This window comes from Geotrypetes seraphini, chromosome 7, assembly GCF_902459505.1.
Source record: "Geotrypetes seraphini chromosome 7, aGeoSer1.1, whole genome shotgun sequence".
Taxonomy (NCBI): Eukaryota; Metazoa; Chordata; class Amphibia; order Gymnophiona; family Dermophiidae; genus Geotrypetes; species Geotrypetes seraphini.
In genome coordinates this window covers 143,114,186-143,136,590 of record NC_047090.1, presented here as the reverse complement: position 1 = coordinate 143,136,590, position 22,405 = coordinate 143,114,186, and the positions used below count along the sequence as shown (strand labels likewise).

Sequence of the window (22,405 nt, the reverse complement as noted above, 5' to 3'; positions counted from 1 at the left end):
TCCTTTACAACTACTTTGGCCCAGTCACTACAACAAACTAATTGTGGATATTTTACCTAGCCAGCAGGTATCACCATTGTATAAAGACTAGTCTAGCTCCTAAAGTTTCTCTTTTCAAATGAGGTTCTTGAGTGTGAAAGGTCATCTTTTCCAATACACAGTATACATGAATTTAGAAAATGTGATCAACATTTCAAGTTATTTTGAAGTGAACATGTTTATTCAGACAATATAAAAACAAAACAAGTTCTGAAAACTCCTATACCATCATGAAATCCGATTTTCCTTTTTAAAAATCAAATGCACATATAAAAAATAGAATAAAGCCCGTTTAAAACATGGCCTTTATTGATGCTCATCATTGAGCTCCTTTTGTATTTTACAATGAAATACTTCTGCTTTGCTTAAGAAAAGACAGAAAAAAGTGCAATTTACAAAAAGAGTACTTTTTCTTTAATTTTCTGTGAAAATGGAAGGAATCTGAATCACAAGTTCACAATGCAGTAAAACAAAATTCCATGAAACAATGATTTTAGTAATGCTAGCCATCACTAGTGTTCTGCTCAGTCATTTTGCTTTTGTGAACCATAATATCCTGATATACAGTCCGCAGCATCTATGTTATTATTCTACAGCATATTAAACACAGGAAGAGGGGTTTAAAAAACCCTCTCAATGTACAAACATGAATAAAAAATTGATAAAAAATCACCTTTATACATAATGTATATGCAAACTGTCTTAAATACATTGGTTTGGAAGAATTATTTACAAAATTTCAGTCCATGGGACAATCCACAAAGCATACATAGTTGCTTTTATTGTATTGTTGCATCTCAGCTGTGAGAGATAAATGATACCGCAGTACAGCAGACAGAAAATTTGCAACAGTGGGAAGGGCAAACCAAACAAATTTTGTTCCTTGAAACAGCTTTTGTACTAGGACTGCCAAAGTTTTGAAATAAGGTAGTATTTTAAGTGTCCGGCTGTATCGCTGCACTGAAGGATACAGATTTGTTTCATATACGGTATGGGAATTGGATGAAACCCTCCTGCAAAAGCTACAACTGAAATGCTGTATTGGAAGAGTGAACTAATCTTGAATTTCCTCTTTTTTTTTTTTTTATTAATATTTTAAAAAATACATAAAAATACAACATCCAATGTCTGAATAAATATATTTAACAAGTTGCAAGATAATACCTTATTTTACACAAAAAATTTCAGTTTTAGAAATCTTGTTAAATAACTTCATTGTTGTTATATATTTAATTTTTGTCTCTTTTGTAACAAAATAAAAACTCTGAAATTACATAGAAAAAAAAGACAAAATATTTTTGTCAAGGGATAAGCTAGTCCACTGAAAACTTATTCACAATTCCACTGTAAACATTAATAAACATTAAAATATTTGCATAATTATGTGCTCAAAAATCCTATAAAAGTGGAAGACTTAATTGTAGTTTTCAGTCAACTACACTTCCATTCACAATTTATTTTGTCCCATTTTACAGCTTTAAAATTGGGCACTCTGAACTTTGGCAGTTCTGTATATAGCAAGTGCTTCTGCCACAAAGAGCTTCTCATAGGGCTAAGATACAGCTATGTCAAAGTGCAGTATGAACTACATTCTAGTTGCTTGGATTGTGATGTTTTCACGAGCACGTTTGCCGGTCTTTGCCATTTCCTTAAAGTTTCACTTAGTTTTTTATTTTTCAAATTTGTTGAACATTCCCCTTTTGTTTTTGAGAAAAAAGGGTAAAAATTGTGAAAAATGTGGCAGATTCCCCTGCTAATTTCTAATGATCAAATCAGCTTATTTGTTCAGTTAAAAAATAAAATAAAACCAAAATCAGAGCAGTACAGTTCAGCAGTGGAAAAGTATAAGAATATACTTGGCAACGTCAAATCAACTGAGTGCTTTTTGTGGTTATATTTTGGGGTTATGTGTCCATGGCAGCAGACTGCTGAGAAAGGCAGACATGTCCAGGTATCACCTGCACTCTACAGCCAATGTGTTTTGAGGAGGGGAGGAGGAGGATGGACTCATTCCAGTGTCAGATGATGCAGATGACATAGATGCCCCAGTATGCGACACTGTGTGGATAGAAAAACATTATTACTACTCAGACTAGTAAAAGGAATTTTTAAGACAATCTAGGAACTTAAGACATTTAAAAAAAAAAAAATATATATATTTTGACACCCATCATACAGGGCTTAAAGACCTTGGTTTTCTTTTGCATTACAAACCATGAATTTAAACTGCTTTGTCACCTTCCTATCTCTGTCTCCCACCCACCCAGCCCTTGCTCACCTCTCCCTCTTCTTGTGAGACTGTCATTGGAATGTTTTCATGTTTCATCTATACATACTGATATGTTCAACATTTGATTATTTTTAATCTGAAGAAGAGTTACCTTTAAAAACTAAAAAAAAAATGTATTTGGTCCAATAAAAACGGTATCACCTTATCTCCTTTATGCTTTGTTTTACCTTACTACTCATTAAACAAAGACAGTAAATTTCAGCTAATGAGCTATTTCAAGAGCACCATAGAAACATATAAACATGATGGCAGATAAAGGCCAAATGGCCCATCTAGTCTGCCCATCCACAGTAACCATTATCTCTTTCTCTCTCAGAGATCCCATATGCCTATCCCAGGCACTTTTGAATTCAGACACAGTCTCTGTCTCTACTACCTCTTCTGGGAGACTGTTCCATTCATCTACCACCCTTTCTGTAAAAAAAAGTATTTCCTTAGATTACTCCGGAGCCTTTCACCTCTTAACTTCATCCTATGCCCTCTCATTGCAGAGTTTTCTTTCAAATTAAAGAGATTCGACCCATGTGCATTTACATTACGTAGGTATTTAGATCAAACAATTTTTTATTGAGGAAAAAATGCACTAGCAGGAAACAGCAGACAAGAATGCAAAACAACATAGATGATAAATCCAAAAGGGGACAAACAGAACGTCATCTAATGTTAGAGCAACCACAATAGAACCCATCCCCCACAAACAAGTCCCCCCCCTTCACAGGGGGGACTTGTTTGTGGGGGATGCCGGAATGAGCCAAGGTCCCGGTGTCTGATAGACCTCAGCCCGCAAGGGTGGAGTACAGGAAACAATTTGAATGGAGCACAGCAGAGGCAAAGAACGAGACAAGGGACACAATAACAGAAAAAACATATAGGTACAGCAGAAGCCATACAGCAACAATATCCCAAACCCCTGCTATTGCTTCGTCAGGGATCCACACAATACCGCTATCATCCAATGCGGGATGGATGATAGTGGTATTGTGTGGATCCCTGATGAAGCGGAAGCGAAACATGTCAGGTCCAACCGCTTTATCACCAATTAAGATAAGTACATTACAATAGAAGTTAAAAAGTTTAATGAAAGTATAAAAGCATGCAAATTTAGCAGTATAAATAGAAAATTGAGCCTGGACCAGTGAGGAGATAACATATGATCCTCCCCTGAAACTTGTACCTACAACGGGACGGAGGAGGGGTATTTCTGAGGTCTGTGGCATTATTGTTGGTATAATGATAACTGGAAGATGATGAAAGAAGATTAAGATTTATGGATCTTGGAACCAGATTGTAAGATTGGATTTGGATTACAGTTCCAAGATATTAATATTTGCCTTGAATTGATGTTTTTCTTAAAGCTAGCATAAGCAATGATCTCACCACACAAAACTGCCTTAGCAGCATCTGAGTAGAGCACGGGGTCCTCCAGATGAGCCTTATTATGAATCTGAAAGTCCTTCTATTTCCTAAGCAAATGATCAAGAAACCCAAAGCTGGAGGAAAACGCCAGCACCGAGCACAAGGCGCACCTGACCCTATAGACAGGGAACACCAAATAAAAGCATGATCCGACACACAATAGGGACCAATACTCGCTGCCGTCGTGGAAGAAAAGAGCCTAGTCGACAAAAGCCATTAATCAATCCGAGATTGGGTACTGTGAGCACGAGACAAATGGGTATAGTTAAATTACGTTGGTATTTAAACATCTCTATCATATCTCCCCTCTCCCGCCTTTCCTCCAAAGTATACAGATTGAGATCTTTAAGTCTGTCCCAATACGCCTTATCACAAAGGCCAAACACCATTTTAGTAGCCTTCCTCTGGACCGACTCCATCCTTTCTATATCTTTTTGAAGGTGCAGCCTCCAGAATTGTACACAATATTCTAAATGAGATCTCACCAAAGTCTTATACAGGAACATCAATACCTTCTTTTTCCTACTGGCCCATACCTCTCCCTATGTAACCTAGAATCCTTCTAGCTTTCGCTGTCACCTTTTCAACCTGTTTGGCCACCTTAAGATCATCACATACAATCACACCCAAGTCCTGCTCTACTCTCGTGCACATAAGTTCTTCACCCCCTAAACTATACTGTTCCCTCCGGATTTTGCAGCCCAAATGCATGACATTGCATTTCTTAGCATTAAATTTTAGCTGCCAAATTTCAGACCAAGCTTCGCCAGGTCTTTCTTCAGGTTATTCATACCATCCAGCGGGTCTACTCTATTTCAGATTTTCATATCATCCGCAAAGAGGCTAATCTTACCCGACAACCCTTCAGCAATATTGTTTATAAAAATGTTAAAAAGAAAGGCCCAAGAACAGAACCTTGAGGCACACCACTGGTACCATCCCTTTCCTCAGAGTGATCTCCATTGATCACTACTTTCTGTCGCCTTCCACTCAACCAGTTCTTCACCCAGACCTATCCCGAGGGCACGCAGTTTATTTATTAGACGTCTGTGTGGAAGACTGTCAAAGGCTTTGCTAAAATCTAAATACACCACATCTAGCGCACATCCTCTATCCAATTCTCTGGTCACCCAGTCCAAGAAATTGATCAGATTTTTGTTCCAATATACAGACTTATGAGAAGACATTTGAGGTAATGAAAACATACCTTCTCTATCTTTCTTTTTCAATCTTTTTCTCCGTCTTTCGATGGTTGCCACTTCTGACTTTAAAGACATGTAATATTTTTTTATTTCCTGCAGTTTGTCTTGTAGGAAACCTATTCTTTCAGTGCTACTCATGTTTTCCAGTTCATCTAGAAGAGAGAAGAAAAAAAAAGTCCCTACCAGATTATATATGTATCATTTTATGTATTTTGAATGTATTCATTTACATTAAAACATTTCTGTACTTTTTTCATTTTTATAAATTGCACTGAGTATTCCTTTGGTAGCATATAAAAATATAAATTAAATTCAGCTTGCTGTTTCTAGACCAGTTCAAGTCTAAATTTAAGCCCCAGAGGCATACAGTTAAGGATGGATGCTAAGACAGCTGAAAGACCCTTTAATTTTCTTTTGTTTGGAGGAAGGGGAAGCGAGTGAAAGACTTGAGAAGCACAATTTAAGCAATGGATATTACACTTCAGCAAAGTATCAAATTGGACACTCTTAAGATATTCTGGAAAATCAGAATGAGAAAAAAAACTGTAAATCCTAATTATCCCAGGTTAATTTCAGTACTAAGCCAATGAACACAGTGAGCTAGCATGAGCAGCAACAACTAGGCATTGCACTCCTGCCCAAAGAGACCACCAGGGCTTCTAAGGAAAGTTCAGAGAGGGCAGAGTGCAATGATTTTGGTTTCAACCAAAACAGAACAATGAATTCTGCTGCAGAGTTGGTTTCATCCAAAATAAAAAACCCCATTTCTCTTGCCATCTACTCTAGGATGCTTCTTATGCCAGACATATGTTAAAATTATCCTATTCAGCTCTTCAAAAAGACATTTGGAATTTCATGATAACTAAAAATAGAAGCCTAGATAAAAATATTAATCTATCACATTCACTCTCACCGGTAAGGGGAGATCTTTCTCCATCTATTTAATAAGCTTGTCAACTACACTGGGACTATGATACACAAATGTTACATTTTGTCTTTATCACAAGAATGGAAAAGTAGGTACATAAGTTTTCTTCTGTGGTTAAAGAGATATTAATGGGGAGGATTTTGGACTTGCTCTTATTTAATTTGTATATGGAGACTTGATTATAATTTCTTGCATACCTTAAAGTTTGGTAAGGAGTTTTAACGGGGTTGGTATATGTATGCAGGACACTTATCTTCAGATCACACTATTTTATTCATGGTTTTTTAGAATTCTTAAATGTACATATGCATACGGCTTGCTTCTTTGAAGAGATATATATGTATACATATCAATATTCATTTTATGCTGTTGGCTTGTTTTACTCCTTGATATAACCCACTTTATATATTTTTTATTTTATTTGATGCCATATGCATCTATTACGGATGCGGTCCATGCTAATTGCTCATGTAATTATATATGTGGTCCTTTAGTTCTTGACAATACCTTGTTTTTCATGGTGATTTTCAGTATTCTTAAATGACCATTTGTCTTTTGGAGAAATATACATGTATATTTTTTTAAAAATGTGTTTTTACATATTGTTCATGCCTTTTTAGTCCCTATGCTTTTATGGATTTGTTAGACATTTGATTTTATTAATTTATTTATGCTTTTGAGTTTAATTGGGTTTGTATTGTATTTTTATTTAATAATAATAATAATAATAACTTTATTCTTATATACCGCCAACAATCTTGCGACTTCTAGGCGGTTTACAATGAAGAGAAACTGTACAGACAGCGAATTATAGAGTATAGCATTGAACATCTAGTGATAGTAACAGGAGAGTTACAGGGTCTGTGTATTACACGGTTTCACAATGAGTAGCATTATACAGTCGACGATATTCAGAGCATAAGTAGGAGAAGAGAAAGGAGATTGCGCTTTGAGTTACAAGACTGCGAAGGTGAAAAAGATAACATAAGATGTTGATGAGAAGTAAGTTGTTAACTTGGTACATTTGAACGAAGGACGGGCACCAGTGGGAAAAACTGGTAACAATTAAAGATAGAAATTTTGGCAGAAGAGGGTAGACGGACTCCTTGGGATGGGAGGAGGCTCCGATTTTAGGGGAGAAGTCTGGTTAGGTCGGGGGTCGGCAACCCGCGGCTCCAGAGCCGCATGCGGCTCTTTTCCACCTTTGCTGCGGCTCTGGTAGTGTGTCACGCAGGCATGCAGCTTACAAGTCCGGCGTCGCAGCGGGAAATAGCCATGCTGAGCAGTGAGCTCAGCACATACACAGATGAAAGCCTTGCTTGCTGATTGGTCCGGCGGCCCCGCCCCGCCGTGCCGCCGGACCAATCAGCAAGCAAGGCTTTCATCTGTGTAGTGCTGAGCTCACTGCTCAGCATGGCTATTTTCCGCCTGTCATGCTCCGGAGATCTACAGCCTTCCTATCTCCCTCTCCCTTCTACCTGCTTCCGGCCACATCCCCTGCTCCGTGGCTCTCTTCGGCAACTCAGCAGCAGCGATCGACACAAGCTTCTGACGTCGGGGCCTACCCTCTGCGAGTCCCGCTTGTTTCAACTTCCTTTTTCCACAAAGGCAGGACTCGTAGAGGGAAGGCCTCGATGTCGGCAGCTTGTCTTGATCACCGCTGCTGACGAGTTGCTGAAGAGAGCCGCGGAGCAGGGGGGTGTTGCCAGGTGCAGGTAGAAGGGAGAGGGCCAGATGCAGGACTCATGGGTGAGGGAGCAGAAGAGAGAGAGAAAGAGAGAGGGGAGGGAAACAAAAGGAAATATTTCATACTGGGCTGGGCCGGAGTGGAGGGAGGGTGGAAAGATTCTAGCTACAGGGTGCAGTAACAAAGGAAAAGGGGGGGAAAGCTGAAAATGGAGATAGTGACACAAAGAAGAGAAAGGGTAAGCAGGACCTACTGAATAAGGATAGAGATACAGAGGGGACATGAAGAGGAGGTGAAATAGAGACATAGAAGTAATGCTGAAAAAGTGTGTGGGGGGATAAAGACATTGAAAGGGCAAATGGTGAACATGGGGTAAAGACAAGGATAGAGACAAATGAAGATTCTGAAAAAGTGGTGAGATAGGGATATAGGTGAGATGGACACAAAGAAGGGTGATGCTGGAAAATAGGTGGAATGGTAATTCTGACAGACACAGAAGGGAAATGCTGGATCAAGGAGAGATGGGGCTCAGGCTGGATGGAATGAGGAGAAATGCCTTGTTGGCCCGGAACTTCCTCTCCTACGTCAGAATTGACGTCAGGGAGCGGAATTCTGGTCAGCGCGATGCTTCTGCAGGGAGAGCTTGGGACGGCGGTGGCTTGGGGGCTATTCCCCGATGGCGGTGGCAGCAAACCGAGTGGCTTGGGGGAGGGCACAGAGAAAGAAAGAAAGGGGGCAGACAGAGACAGAAAGAAGGGGGAACAGGGAGACAGAAAGAAAAAGTTGGGGGAGAGAATGAGGTCTGGAGGAGAGGAAACATACAGGAGGCTGAAAGAAAGGAAGAAAGATTGGATGCACAGTCAGAAGAAGAAAGTGCAACCAGAGACTCATGAAATCACCAAATAGCAAAGGTAGGAAAAATGATTTTATTTTCAATTTAGTGATCCTGTATATAGCATTAAGATAAGAAACAATATATGCAGTGTTAGATTTGTTTTATAATGGTTTTGCGGCTCCAAGTTTTTTTTTCTTTTCGAAAACGGGTCCAAGTGGCTCTTTATGTCTTAAAGGTTGCAGACCCCTGGGTTAGGTTATAAATTTCTTAAACAAGGTGGTTTTTAGTTCTTTCCTAAAGATACTATATGATTCTCTGGCGGCATCAGTGAAGTAGCCTATCCAAGTTTGCAGTCTACCTGCTTGGAATTTGAATGTTCTATCAAAGAAGGTGCGATATCTACAGCCTATGATATTTGGGTAGGTAAAGAGGTTACGGTTTCTGGTAGGCCTAATAGAGGAGTGGAATTCGAAGTGAGGTAGTAGGTAGCTGGGGGCCAGTCCCCAGATTAGTTTATAGCAGAGGCAGGAGAATTTGAATAGAATTCGTGCTTCAATTGGTAACCAATGAAGGAGTTTGTAGAATGGACTAACATGATCGCTCTTCTTTAGTCCGAATATTAGACGGATGGCCGTATTTTGAACTATTCTCAGTTTTCTCACATTTTTTTCAGATATTCCCAAGTAGACAATGTTACAGTAGTCCAGGGTGGATAAAATCAGTGATTGTACCAATATTCTGAAGGATAGCGGGTCAAAGTATTTTTTTATGGTTTTCAGTTTCCAAAGGATGAAGAAGCATTTTTTAGTCACTGAGTTTATGTGCTCGGTCAGGGTCAGGTGGGTATCCAGGGTGACTCCCAGTATTTTTATGGTTTTTAGTATTGGGTGATCATGGCCGTTTACATATATTGTAGTTGCGGAGATTTTCTCGTTTGGGCTAGCAAGGAAAATCTTTGTCTTTTCTGAGTTTAATTTCAGTTTGAAGTTTAAAGTCCATTTTTCTATTTCAAGCATGATGGAGGAGATATGTTTTGAGTTGGTTGAGGTCACATTTGTTATTGGTATTAGTATGGAGATGTCGTCTGCGTATATATAATAAGTTAGGTTAAGCTTTTGTAAAAGGTGGCCTAGAGAAGAGATGTATATATTGAACAAGGTGGGAGATAGGGGGGATCCTTGTGGGACTCCCGAGGGGCTTTTCCAGGGTTCAGAGTAATTTCCTTCATGGACCACTTGATAAGATCGTTTGGTTAGGAAACCTTGGAACCAGGTCCACACTCTTCCTGATATTCCCATTTCGTCGAGGCACCTAAGCATAGTTTCGTGGTCCACGAGATCGAAGGCACTGCTGAAGTCTAACTGTAGGATCAAGGCGCTGGAACCTTGATTGAAAAGGTCATATAAGTGGTTAAGGAGAGAGCCTAGGGCTGTCTCGGTGCTGAATCCTTTTCTGAATCCAGATTGGTGGTCATTTAGGAGAGAGTACTTATCTAAGTGATTTACTAATTCCAAGTTGACCAGCCCTTCCAGCATTTTGGTGAAAAAGGGGGTGCTCGCTATGGGTCTGTAGTTGGACGCCAGTGTGAGCGAGATCTTCTGGTCTTTGGGTATGGGTGTGATTAGGATGTGTCCCATATTTTCCAGGTAAGTTCCGTTTTTGAGAGAGTAAGTTGCCCAGTTAAATAGGTCCCTCTTAAATTCTGGTATTGCATCTTGCATGATCTTAGACGGACATTCATCTAGTAGACAATTTGATTTGGAGTATTTGTTGAAGAGTGCAAGGAAGTTATTCCAATCTGGGGGCTCGAAGTGGTTCCAGCTCATATCGCCTTTGGATTCACTACTCTGCGTTTTGAGGTTGAATTCAAGATTGGGTGGAGGAGGGGGTATTGAGGCTCTGAGGTCAGTGATTTTTTTCCTAAGATGGTTGGCTAGGGTGGAGACCTCTGGGATTTGATCGTGATGGTTCTGTAGTATCTGTGTGGTGTCTGTTATTTTGCTTACTAGTTTGAATAGTTCTCTACTGTTTTTATTGGTTGTTCCTATTTTCTGTGCATAACAGTTATAACGCTTTTCTTTGATCCGATTCTTGTAATTTTTCATTTTTTGTTTCCATTTAATTTTATCTTCCACTTTGTCTGTTTTTTGCCATACTCTTTCCAGTTTTCTGAGATCTTGTTTGAGGGCTAATAATTCGGCGTCATACCATTCTTTTGATGCCCTTGTGTTCTTTTTGTATGATTGAACAGGAGCTATTTGATTTAGTGTGTCTTTTGTGAATTTGTCCCATCTAGTGGGAAAGTCTTGCTCTTCCTCTATTTTGGGGTGTAGTTCATAATGGATCCAGAATTCTGTTGGATTGGTGATGTTTCTGCAGGTGACTGTTTTTTTCAAACTGGTTTTGTTTATATGTTTTGCTGTTGAGTGTTTTTTTGCCAACATAATTCAAAATTGAAAGTATAGTGATCTGACCATATGTTCTTAACCCATTTTCCTGCATGGTATTGTATTTTTTTTGCATCGGGGTCTTTGTGGGAAAAAGTGACGATGTCCAGTTGGTGTCCCTTTTCATGTGTTTCCTCTTTGTCAGGAATTTCAAAGCCCAGGGTATTTAGGAACAAGTCGATTTCTGTCACTTCCGGTTTTTCCTTTTTCTCTAGGTGAACATTTATGTCTCCCAGAAGTAAGTTGTATGGGCCTTTTATGGTATTGGATGAAAGGTATTCAAAGAATTCTTCTTTTGCACTTGACCATTTATGGGGGGGGGGATGTAGAATAGTGTGGCTATTAGAGATTCTTCCAGTTCGGGGTTGGTGATCTTGCAGGTGATGATTTCCAGATCTTCAGTGATTTTTGAGTCCATTCTGGTGAAGTCAAAGTAGCATTTAAGGATTATCGCTAGGCCCCCTCCTCTTTTCCAGCTTCTAGTTATTGGGACGATTTTATAGCCCTGCGGTAACATTTCCTTCATAATGACATCTGTGTCTGAGATCATCCATGTTTAGGTTAGGAATATGATGTCCGGGTTTTTGTGTTCGATCCAGTCATGTATGATGTGTGCCTTATTTCTCACCGACCGGGCGTTGAGATAGTATCCTTTGAAATTCCTGTATTGTTTGGGGGTGGGGGTTTCAATATGTTTCAGTTGTTTTAAGTTTTTTTTGTTTTTGGTCTTGTTTCTGTGTTGTTTGGATGCTTTATATTTAGGGTTTACTGCGGGTATTTGAAAAGGACCGAGTTCTGAGCAGTTAAAAAGGGTTTGAGGAGAGGGAGTTGGCTTTGTCTGTTTGAGTGGCCTTTGCCAGGAGATGTGGATTGGGATTTGTTCAGGGGGTCTTTCGTCGTTACACTGGCATCTATAGTAAGTTAGGTAGATGATGCATAATACTATCTGTGTGGTATTTGATGTCCTCATTTTGGCTATGGGTGAAACAGATATGGCCTTGGTGATAGTAGAGACGCAGTACAAATATGAATATGAGGCTGATTATAAAACTTTACAATAATAATAATGATAAAACTTCACAATATTCATGCAACTTCACGGTATTCATGCAGTGACAAGCAGGATCACAATATCGTGTATGTTCGTGTAGTTTTGCGCTCTCATCTAGTCAGGCAGTGCAGTTATAGACTTCACAGTATTTAGGCAATTATTAAACTTCACAATATTCAGGCAAAAATCATGCAGGTTCGCAGTAGCATGGAGGTTTGTGTAGTCATGCAGTTAAACCTAGCCAAGCAGTGTCATGTATGGTCATGTTAAGTCAGTATAAATTATTGAGGTTAATAGTTATTTGGTTATACTTATCGCTAGGAGACTTTTGAGGCTGTTGGGAGTCCTGCTGAGACTGGTTACTGTGGTGGCTGGTTACTGTGGTGGAGATTCACTAGTCACCCTGTGCTGCGTTGGGGCGCTTCCCGTGTCGGCGCTTCCCGAAGGCGCTCGGCACGCCGAACGGCTGCACACCGTTGGGGAGTCCTTTTTCAAGGCTCCCGAAGACAGTTTTCGGTCCGGGGGAGGGGCGGAGCAAGGGCTCCCACGCTCCTCTCCTGGGTGCTGGGCAGCTGAAAAAGGCTGCACTTCGTTGGGGAGTCCTTTTTCAATGCTCCCGAAGACTGGTTTCGGTCCGGGGGAGGGGCGGAGCAAGGGCTCCCACGCTCCTCTCCTGGGTGCTGGGCAGCTGAAAAAGGCTGCACTTCGTTGGGGAGTCCTTTTTCAATGCTCCCGAAGACTGGTTTCGGTCCGGGGGAGGGGCGGAGCAAGGGCTCCCACGCTCCTCTCCTGGGTGCTGGGCAGCTGAAAAAGCAGTCTTGACCTTTTTTCATGTGCAATGTATTTCTTTTAGACCTATAAACTACACTCCTGAGGCAGGCCTCCATCAGGAGGCCAAAACACGGACCATGTTGGGTCATTGATTACAATACTCCAACACAGGACATTCTATACATTGGACTTTTTAATGTGGTTTTATATGTATTATAGTTTTAAGTTTATGAATACCAATAAATATTGTCTACCCCAAGGTTGACGTGGTCTATCCCACTCCCCACTAGTTCTTTTCTTGATGGACACTTACGGTTGCCATCCCCAGCAAAAGACAAGATATGACGGTAGTAATGATAACAATGTAAACAACAATATTAGCAATACACTTCTTAACAAGGCAACAGGAAGCTAGACTAGACAAAAAAAACTAGCTGAAAAGCAATGACAGCGAGAACTGACGGCAGCCATTCAGGAAGCGGTGCGGGCTCAGGCAGAAACGCAGAAAGCTGGCTCCTGCCCGTGCCGATACATGCTGGACCACCAGGCTATAAGGGTAATTTTTAAAAGGTATGACGGATTATAACATTGCCTCACCAAAACTGAAAGGGATGACAGCTTTTGTAGCGAGAGCAGTGCTTCTAGGAAAGAAAGCCATTTTGACCAATTGGCTGTCCCAGGACCCGCCTACTTATAGCCAATGGAGATCTTTAATGATTGTACACGCTTCCCTGGAGAGGAGACTGGCTGGTGACCTTGATATGGCCCTGGGTCGCCGCTTCTGTCTGATTTGGGAGCACTTTTGGATGGACCTTACACCCCAGGCCCATGGACATCTATTGAATTTGTGAAGGGGTCTCATGCCACATGATGGATTGTTGGACACTGTTACTAATGATATGTGGGGAGGGCGGGGTTTGGTTTGTGCACATATAAAAGTCTTTGGATTGCACTGTTTTGTGATGTTTCTAGCACTTTATTGAAAATCTTAATAAACATTAAAACATAAAAGGTACGACGGGGCAGGAAGGTGTTTTTAAAAGGTAGGACAGGGTAGGGGAGTGTTTTAAAAAGGTACGATGGGGCGGGGGAGTGCACAGTCTGGCAGGGAGGGGGGGCAGGGGGCAGAGCCTGGCAGGGAGTGGGGGGGTCTGAGTGCAAAGCCTGGGTTCAGAATGGGGTTTTTTTCTTTCTTGTTTTCCTCTAAATCTAGGGTGCATCTTATGGTCAGGTGCGTCTTATGGAGTGAAAAATGCAGTAATATTTTCTTAATGTCACCATCATTTAACCTGACTTTGTGTCACATCTGACTCAACCAGTTTCTAATCTTGTCAGCCATTTTAGGGCCCATATCAGGGTGCTGCTCAGTTCATTTAAGTCTTGCTGAAATCCAAGGATGTTATACATATTTGCTTTTCCTCAATTCAACTCTTTATTCAAACTAATTGATCCGATTTGATTTCTATGAACTATTCTCAGTGTACATTAAATAAAAAGCTTACTCTAATTTAAACAAATGTGTCACAGGATGTAAAAATTTAAACAGCCTTTTTGAACCTTTACCACAGATATACCCAAACTTTAGCTATGCTTTAATAACCACAAATGCATGTAATTATTTTGTCTCTTGGTAAAAACCGACTAGAATTTGCTTCACAGTACAAATTTGAATTCTACAAGCAAATCTAAGTCTGTTTTGGTGCACTCGTGCTTGTCATGTTCCAGATGTCTAATTCTATTTCCCTACAAGCTGTAGTATAGCCCTAAGGAAGCTCTTTGTAAAAAACAAAAAACAAAACCAACACATAGGAAATGATACTATTGACCTTTTCACCTAAGTTCAGTATATGTATACGCTTTATTGTCATTCACCTTCACATCATGTGTTTTTGTCACATAACTTTCAAGCACATTGTTGCACCTCTCATAGGTTTGAGAGCATTTCTAATAGTCTATATTCTCTGGGTTTCAATTATCATTTTTTGTAATACTTATGTGAAATTATTATGTTCACCACGGTGGTTATATGCATGTATTATAGATGACACTATTTCTCTCCATTCTGTTCGCACATGATCTCATACATTTGTTCACATGGATCTTATCTATCTTTTTTGCACACCAATTTATATTGATTTACGTATTATATATATCTACTTAGTTTTCTTATTCATTCTCATTAGGACCTCTGAGGAAGGAGTGTTTTCCGAAACACGGACCGTGTCAGGTCCCTTGGTTTGTTATAAGGTGGTATTTTCAACTGCATAAAATATTTGGTATAATAAACATTGCCTGCATCTAGTACATAGGAGTCTGCAGTTTGTTTTTTTGTTTTTACTATTGACCTTTTCTTCTTTAGTGCTCACAGCAATCTGAACAACTTATGAAATTTACTCCTAAAGTTAAAATAAAAACAACTTAAAAGCACAGGAGGAAGAAAAGTAGTTTTTTTATTATATTAAGTCAAAAAATTGTATCTTTTAATTAAAAATGCAATATCATTAATTTAAATATTATGCTGTAACCACTAATGATGGGAGCTGCACAGACCTATCATGAGGAAGAGGATGTTAAAATGCCTCAATCTTGTATGGAATCATTAGCATGTATTGACTTATGAAGAGCCAATAAGAAGCTATGTAGGGGATAAGCATAGCATTCTGAAAAACTCTCTCACATAAATGTCCAATATCCAGGGCTTCATTCCCCAGGGACACCAAGGAGTGGGACCTGAAACTCCTTAGTCAAATGTTTCTTAAATCTGGGAGCCTTTTGGTCTTTATACATAAATATTCACCTTCTTGCTGGTTGGATGTAGAGAGGGGTCTCCCCACATTCTCATCTAAATATCCTTAAGGATTCTTTGAACAGGCACTGCCAGTTTCTTTGGAAGACATGAGGAATTGGAGAATATCTATTTCTGTTCTGGGTTGCTTCCCCATCTGTAACTTGAACTGAATAGCTTCTGCATTTTCCAAACAAAAATTATAAACAAGAATTCCTCAGGCTCTGCTTTCCAGAGCTAAGCCAATAGAGTCCCCCCCCACACACAAAAAACCAGTGTAGGTTCATGCTCAGAACCCTAGAAATGCTCAGATTCCAAACTCAGTGAAGTATTCCAAAGAATAGTCTGGGTTTCGGCCTTAGAGGGGTTAGCTTTGATTAAGGGTGTGTAACTTGGTGAAGCTTATTCTGTTACACCAGAGATCAACAGCAGTGCAGTGGACATGAACTCCAAGGCCTTTTGAAGCCTTGGCATCAATTTTGAGGATGAGCTAGAAGAATATAATATATCGTCATCTACTATGCTGATCTCAAGATGTCACACTAAGCAAGGAGTTGTTTCAGGAATTCATCTAGCTTATTAAGCTACTCCTCAAAACACTGCCAATGTAGACAGTAAAGAGGGTTCTATTAAGGGGGAGTTCACATCCTTCTGAGTTATTTAGAGCACATCAGTGGTCTGGTCTTGGATCCTTTTGAGGCATTCATGACAGACACTGAAGAGGATAAGTGGTTCTCCATACAGGGTCAGTTCAAAAGTGTGTAGTTTTGACAAGTTCCTGGAGGAAAACAAAATCTATAAACAATTAAGGCAGATTTGGGGAAGTCAATGCTTAACCCTGAGGGGTAAGCAACATGGGACTTACTACTTTTTAAGATCTTGCCAGGCATTTGTGGCCACTCTTAGAAACAGGATACTAAGGCTTAATGGACCTCTGATCTAATCCAGTATAGCAATTAAATGTTCTTAAGTTTATCTTGATGCTGCGCCCTGATAGAATATGTCATCAATTCTCCCTGGCCTCCATCTGACATTGTGGGCTCTCAGCATCAAAAATGATAAATCCTACTTCTAGTTTGGATGAAACTTGGTCAACAAATGTTCCTGATGGGATTTATCGAACCAAGGAAATTCAGTGATCAATGCCATCCCCAATATTTGGTGTAACACCTGGATTTTTCAAGACCAGTGCTTCTGATGCTGATGAATGAAATGTAGAAGGACCACAGATTCTCTCATGCCACAAAGCCTCCTTTATGTCATCTTGGAGCACAAATGACATCAGCAGATTTTGTGATCAGACCCCAAAAAACTGTTAGTATCTACTCTAGATATGGTCTTGCTGCACTGCTTGCATTTCCTAAAGCCATTAAGCAAAAAAACAAAAGGAATTGACCCCAAAATATCCACAAAGAAGAAAATCCAAAGAAAACCAAAACAACTCTGTGGAGTGACGATGTTCCTAAATGGACTTTATTTGAAAGTGTCAAAGTTCCAAAGGTACACTGAAATCATCCACATAAAAATAAATCATCCACATAAAAGCCTTAAAGGACCTAGTCCGCTAGGGATACAGGACCCAAATATAGATATTCTAAAGCCACTAAGGATTTTTTTTTCCCCCTGAAAAATACAATTGCAGTGAAATCAAGTGACTATTTTGAAACATGCTTTGCTTGGTTGCCTGGAGCCCTTAAAATGGCCTGACTAGATGTTCACATAAAAAAATACACCACAAAGAAACCCAAAACAAAAAATATTGCATACAACAAACTGAAAAAAATGTCTGAAACATTCTCATTGAGCACAGTAGGACAAGTCTGTTCTTCTCTGTGGAAAAGTAAAGGCTGAATGAGGTCCTGCTCGACAGCAATGAGCAGGGAAGCACAAGCATATTTTGTGCATCTTCTCAAAAACTTCTGGTATAACCTAAGATGGAGAAACTTCTCTGCATGGGCTCAATGATATAGTATCACCCATCTGTAAGGGGTCACTCTTGCTTGTCCTCTCAGAAGAAAAAATAATTTTTTCCCCCATTAAACAAGTTCACTACAACTATTTTTAAATCCTCTCCAACTTAGAACTTTAGTGGTCTTTAAATAGAGCATCTATATGCCATATGGAGAATCAAATAGTCAAGGAGGGTACATCAATAGAAAACTCCTAAAACTTAGGTTCAGCAATAGATACAGATGTATTCTCACTTAGTGAAGTAATAGTTAACTGAATAGAATATACATAACACTTACCAATTTGGAAACTCCACTTAGTGAAGTAATAGTTAACTGAATAGAATATACATAACACTTACCAATTTGGAAACTCCATTTGTATATTCTAGGTAAAGCATTCTGATGTTTCTCTCTTGGTTTCTCTTTCTCCCCATCTTTGATGTGAGGTGATGCCACTCTTGCTGGGGATCTAGCAAGCTTCTGTGGTTTGGACACAGATATGTGTTTCACTGGAGTACATAAACTTGAGCTCTCAAGGACAGGAAGATCTTCACTGTCACTGCTTTGTCCTGTATGAAATAATATATAATTACCATCACTAAATACTGTATCTAATAAAGCAACTACAGGCATCAGGGTCTCTTATGACAAGAGACTGAACCCAAGATGTTTATTTCCTCAATTTATGGATATTGCTGGCCAAATCTGAGCTCTAACTCCCCTTCGATCCTGTTCTCATCCATTCCTCAAAACTTCCCAGCCCCTCAAAAATTTATTTTTGTTTTACCTAGTAGAAAGCAAATAGTAATCATTACCTTGGTAATTCCCACAATAACGGGAGTTGCCAATTTTGCCCAGTATTACCATGGTAGTGGTAGACCGTTCTATGGTAGTGCTGTGGGAACCACTGCCACAGTAATACCACAGCAAAGGGGACCCAGGGCACCTTCCCCAAGCCTACCTTCTAATGTCCCTAGTGGCTTCTTCAGAGGCAGGAAAGAGACCAACTCTTTCCTCTCCCTGCTAGAGCCAACGCCAGTCTAAAGATTTTCAAAATGCCTGCCGAGACCTCATGAAGTCTCACAATGCTGCACCAGAGATAAGGTAGGTTATGAGGCTGTAGGTACAGATGGCAGGGGAGAGAAGGATGGACAGATAGCAGGCAGAGCAGGGATGTAGGGAGGGATGATGGATGGCAGAGTAAAGGAAAGGGGGCAGGGGTGTAGCAATGGGCGAGTCTGGCTCGCCTGCCCAGCCACCCAGTCATGCAGAACTTTTCCACACTTGTGTCGGGGAAGCAGGCTGGGCTCCCACGGTCCTTGCACCTTCCTCTCTTCACTCTCCAGCTTCAACGGTCAGAGTCAACAGCAGTGATTCCTACAGGCTGCCTGCCATTAATCTGGAAGGCTCTCCTCTGCCGCCTTCACAACTTCCTGTTTCTGCCAGAACAGGACGCAGCAGATGAGAGGTTTCTGGGTTAACGGCAGGCAGCCTGTAGCAATCCCTGCCGCTGACTCTGACCCACTGAAGCCGGCATACAGTGTAGGAGCCCAGCCTACAACCCTGATGCCAGCAAGAGAGTCAGTAGTAAGTGTGATGAGGAAGGGATAGGAAGAAAAGATGCTGCACATGGGTTGAGAGTGGCTCATATGCTGATGGGAGTGTCTCACTATGAACACTTTTCTCCTATCTTAAAAAAATTGCATTAGTTACCAATTCAATTTCGCATTCGATTTAAAATTTTGAAGGTTGTTCAACAGGGTATCTATGATATCTTGCTGGACTATTTGGTTAAGTGTCTGTTATTGTACAGACCATTAAGATCATTGAGATCTGAGAACCGTTTGCTCCTTGATACAGGCAGAGGGGATACAGCATGATATGTGAGAACGAAAAAATTTGTTTCTCCATTGCTGGACCTGCCTTATGGAATGCTTTGACAGGCATGCTGAGATTCTATGGAAATTTGTTATACTTTAGAAAACTGCTGAAGACCTATCTTTTTGCATAAGCATTTCTTTGCTAGTTGCACTTAATTTCAGTTATGACGATGTTATCTTCTTCTAAGATGAGTGTATTAAGATGCCCACATTATGACAATTGTTTTTTATGTGGATTTCTATGATGTATATTTGTTGAAGGCTGTATATATGTTAATTGTAAGCCGCTTTTATTTATTTATTTATTTTTATAAAGCGGATTATAAATGTTTTTTAAATAAATAAATTGTAGGACATGGGGTAGAGGCGTGGAAGGGAGAGATACTGCAAAGAGGTGGAAAGGGGTGAGAAAGGAAAAATATTACATATGGGGTAGATGGGAGGGAGAGACTGCAAGGAGAGGGGCAAGAAAGGGAGAAATGTTGGGGAAAGGGGGGCGGGGAGAGAAGGAAAAATGTTAAAAATTATGGTGGGAGGAAGGGAGAGATGTTTGACTCAGGGCACAAAATAAGGGGAGAGAGAGATGGTGGATAGTGGGAGAGAGGCAGAGATGTTGGACATGGCAGAGAAAGGGAGAGAATGTTAAGAATATAAGAATAGCCTTACTGGATCAGACCAATGGTCCATCAAATCCAGTAGCCAATCTCACATTGGCCAATCTAGGTCCCTAGTATCTGGCCAAAACCCAAGGAGTAGCAACATTCCATGCTACCAATCCAGGGCAAGAAGTGGCTTGCCCCATTTCTTTCTCAATAACAGATTTTCCTCCAGGAAATTGTCCAAAGCCTTCTTAATACCAGCTACTCTATCCACTCTTACCACAACCTCTGGCAATGTTTTCCAGAGCTTAACTATTCTCTGAGTGAAAAAATATTAAAAGAATTTCCCTGTAACTTCAATGAATGTCCCCTAGTCTTTGTAATTTTTGATGGAGTGAAAAATCAATCCACTTGTACCCATTCTGCTCCATTCAGGATTTTGTAGTGTTCAATCATATCTCCTCTCAGCCATGTTGCATGGGGGAAGGGAGAAGAGAGATGTTGGACCAAGGGTGCAAGGGAGAGAGAGAGAGATGCTGAATGTGGGGGTGTATGAGAGGGAGAGATACATACACAACAGGTGTTAACTTTTAATGTAGTGATTATAATATGCCAGTTTTAGAAATTTACATCTACTATCTTTATATTTTGCACAGTACAGGGGATATAACTTTCTTTCTCTCTCTCTGGTGTTGCACTGTGGCTTTTGGGGGATTCAGTTTAATATTTTTCTGTGTGTCTCTATTTTTTAATTTGTGGTTAGTTAATTCTGTACTGTGTGAGGGTCTGTATGTGTTCTGCACATATGAAAGAGACGTGGTTTTCTGTTAGCATTAACTGTGCAGGATGGATCTGTTCTAATCTGTCTTTAGTTTTCCAATAGTTTTATTGATGCTTTAGTACGCTTTGCAGTGTTTGGTACTATGTTTTCCTAAGTAGGCCCTCGTTACATGACTCATGGATGTTACTGTTATGGGATGGCAAAATTGCTCTTCAGGTCCTGGGTGACATTTGTAGTGTTCCGTATTACTTCAAAGTATGCCTGTTGCTGGATTTGGGATTTAGATTGCACCTTTCTCAATAATAGCATCAGGCAAGTTTCATTCAGCTACACTAGGTATTTTCATCATCCTAGAGGGCTTACAATTTAAGTTTTATACCCGAATCAATGGATGGTTGTGCGAATTGTCCAAGATTTCAAGCAGCAGCAGTGACATAATTGGTTCTCAGCCTGCAGCTCTATTAAGTACAGATAATACATATCTATATTAGCTGCACCTAATCTTTGATAAGTCAGACCCTTACTAAAGGCTAGGGGAGCTGAAACCTGGGGGCCATTTGGCAAGCTACCGAAAACATTAAGGTTTTATGGTTGCTAGTAACCTCAGGATTTTTGGTTAGTGCTGCTGAAATATCACACTTTACATGGCCAACAGGAAGATACTGGACTGGCAACCTAAGTATTAAAATACCCCCATATATTTCCATAATATTGTAAATATTTTTCTGTACATTTGTTTTCATTTTTTTGATACATAATTCCCTGGAATGCAGACAATGCGCATAAAACAATCAGTAACATAAGTGCTCATACAGGGGGGAGCAGCATTCTTTTTAAGTTGCACTTAACATCCAGTAACTGAATTTTATTCAGAGCAACTATAAATTGCATGTGAATAAGTAGGGAAAGCATGCAGAGTATGGCATTCTTTTCAACTTCCCTGCAAATATTTATACATATAGGCTTAAAATGTTTATTTGCAATGCACTAGGCTCATAAAATTGTATAAAATCACATTTCTGCTTTGAGCGCGGAGACACAGGGAAGAAAATTAAGACTGCAGGGACAGGAATTAAAAATGTACTGAGGGGATGGGGATGAATTTTTGTCCCCTTGTCACTCTCTATTACCTTGTTCAGATTTGTCTCTTCTTTGAGAGCAGCTTTTCAGTTATAGACTTTGAAAGTTGCAGTGTTCAGCCCAATTCAGTAATACTGACAAACCAGTATATAGCAACATTAGTAACATACAGCATTAAAAACAGTAATAAAACTACACACCATGCAGGGAGATTGCAGCTAACTTTAAATGATCCCCTATAATACAAGCTAATGTGTATGTAAAGTACATGTAAAACAAAAGACAATTTCCAACTGGTCAGAGCAAACCCCAGAAAATGAGAACACATCAGAAAGGTTGTCATGGTAAGTGTTTTGAACGTAAGGTCTTAAGTTCTGAATTGGGCAGAGGAACCACATATGACAAAAAAAACATTTCCTCCTGCCAGTGAAAGGGAAAGTTGAACCAACAGAAGGGAATGACAAGAAGGTAGATGGACCAGAGATTATGGAAGGGATGGGAACTGTCACTAGGGTCAGACTCACTGTTTGAAAAGCATAGGATGCCATACAGTTTATTTACAGTCCGCTTTTTCCAAAGTGGATCACAAAATCACATACATAATATACATAACAAGCACCCATATAAAAATCAAACAACAAAAAATACATCTTCTCTCAATC

The 22,405-nt window shown here is 40.0% G+C and overlaps 1 protein-coding gene across 4 annotated transcripts in view; it reads right to left on the bottom strand.

Annotated features, from left to right (window-relative positions):
- Positions 1-326: 326 nt before the first annotated feature.
- ARID4A (AT-rich interaction domain 4A) overlaps positions 327-22,405 on the bottom strand; it is a 236,072-nt gene continuing 213,993 nt past the window's right edge. For all 4 annotated transcript variants that reach the window (XM_033952272.1, XM_033952273.1, XM_033952274.1 and 1 more), the window contains exons 23-25: positions 17,763-17,972; positions 4,953-5,099; positions 327-2,097 (exon numbers count right to left, since the gene is read on the bottom strand). In XM_033952272.1, the coding sequence (XP_033808163.1) occupies positions 1,994-2,097; positions 4,953-5,099; positions 17,763-17,972 (461 nt within the window). In that variant the 3' untranslated portion in view covers positions 327-1,993. The remainder of the gene's footprint in view (positions 2,098-4,952; positions 5,100-17,762; positions 17,973-22,405) is intronic.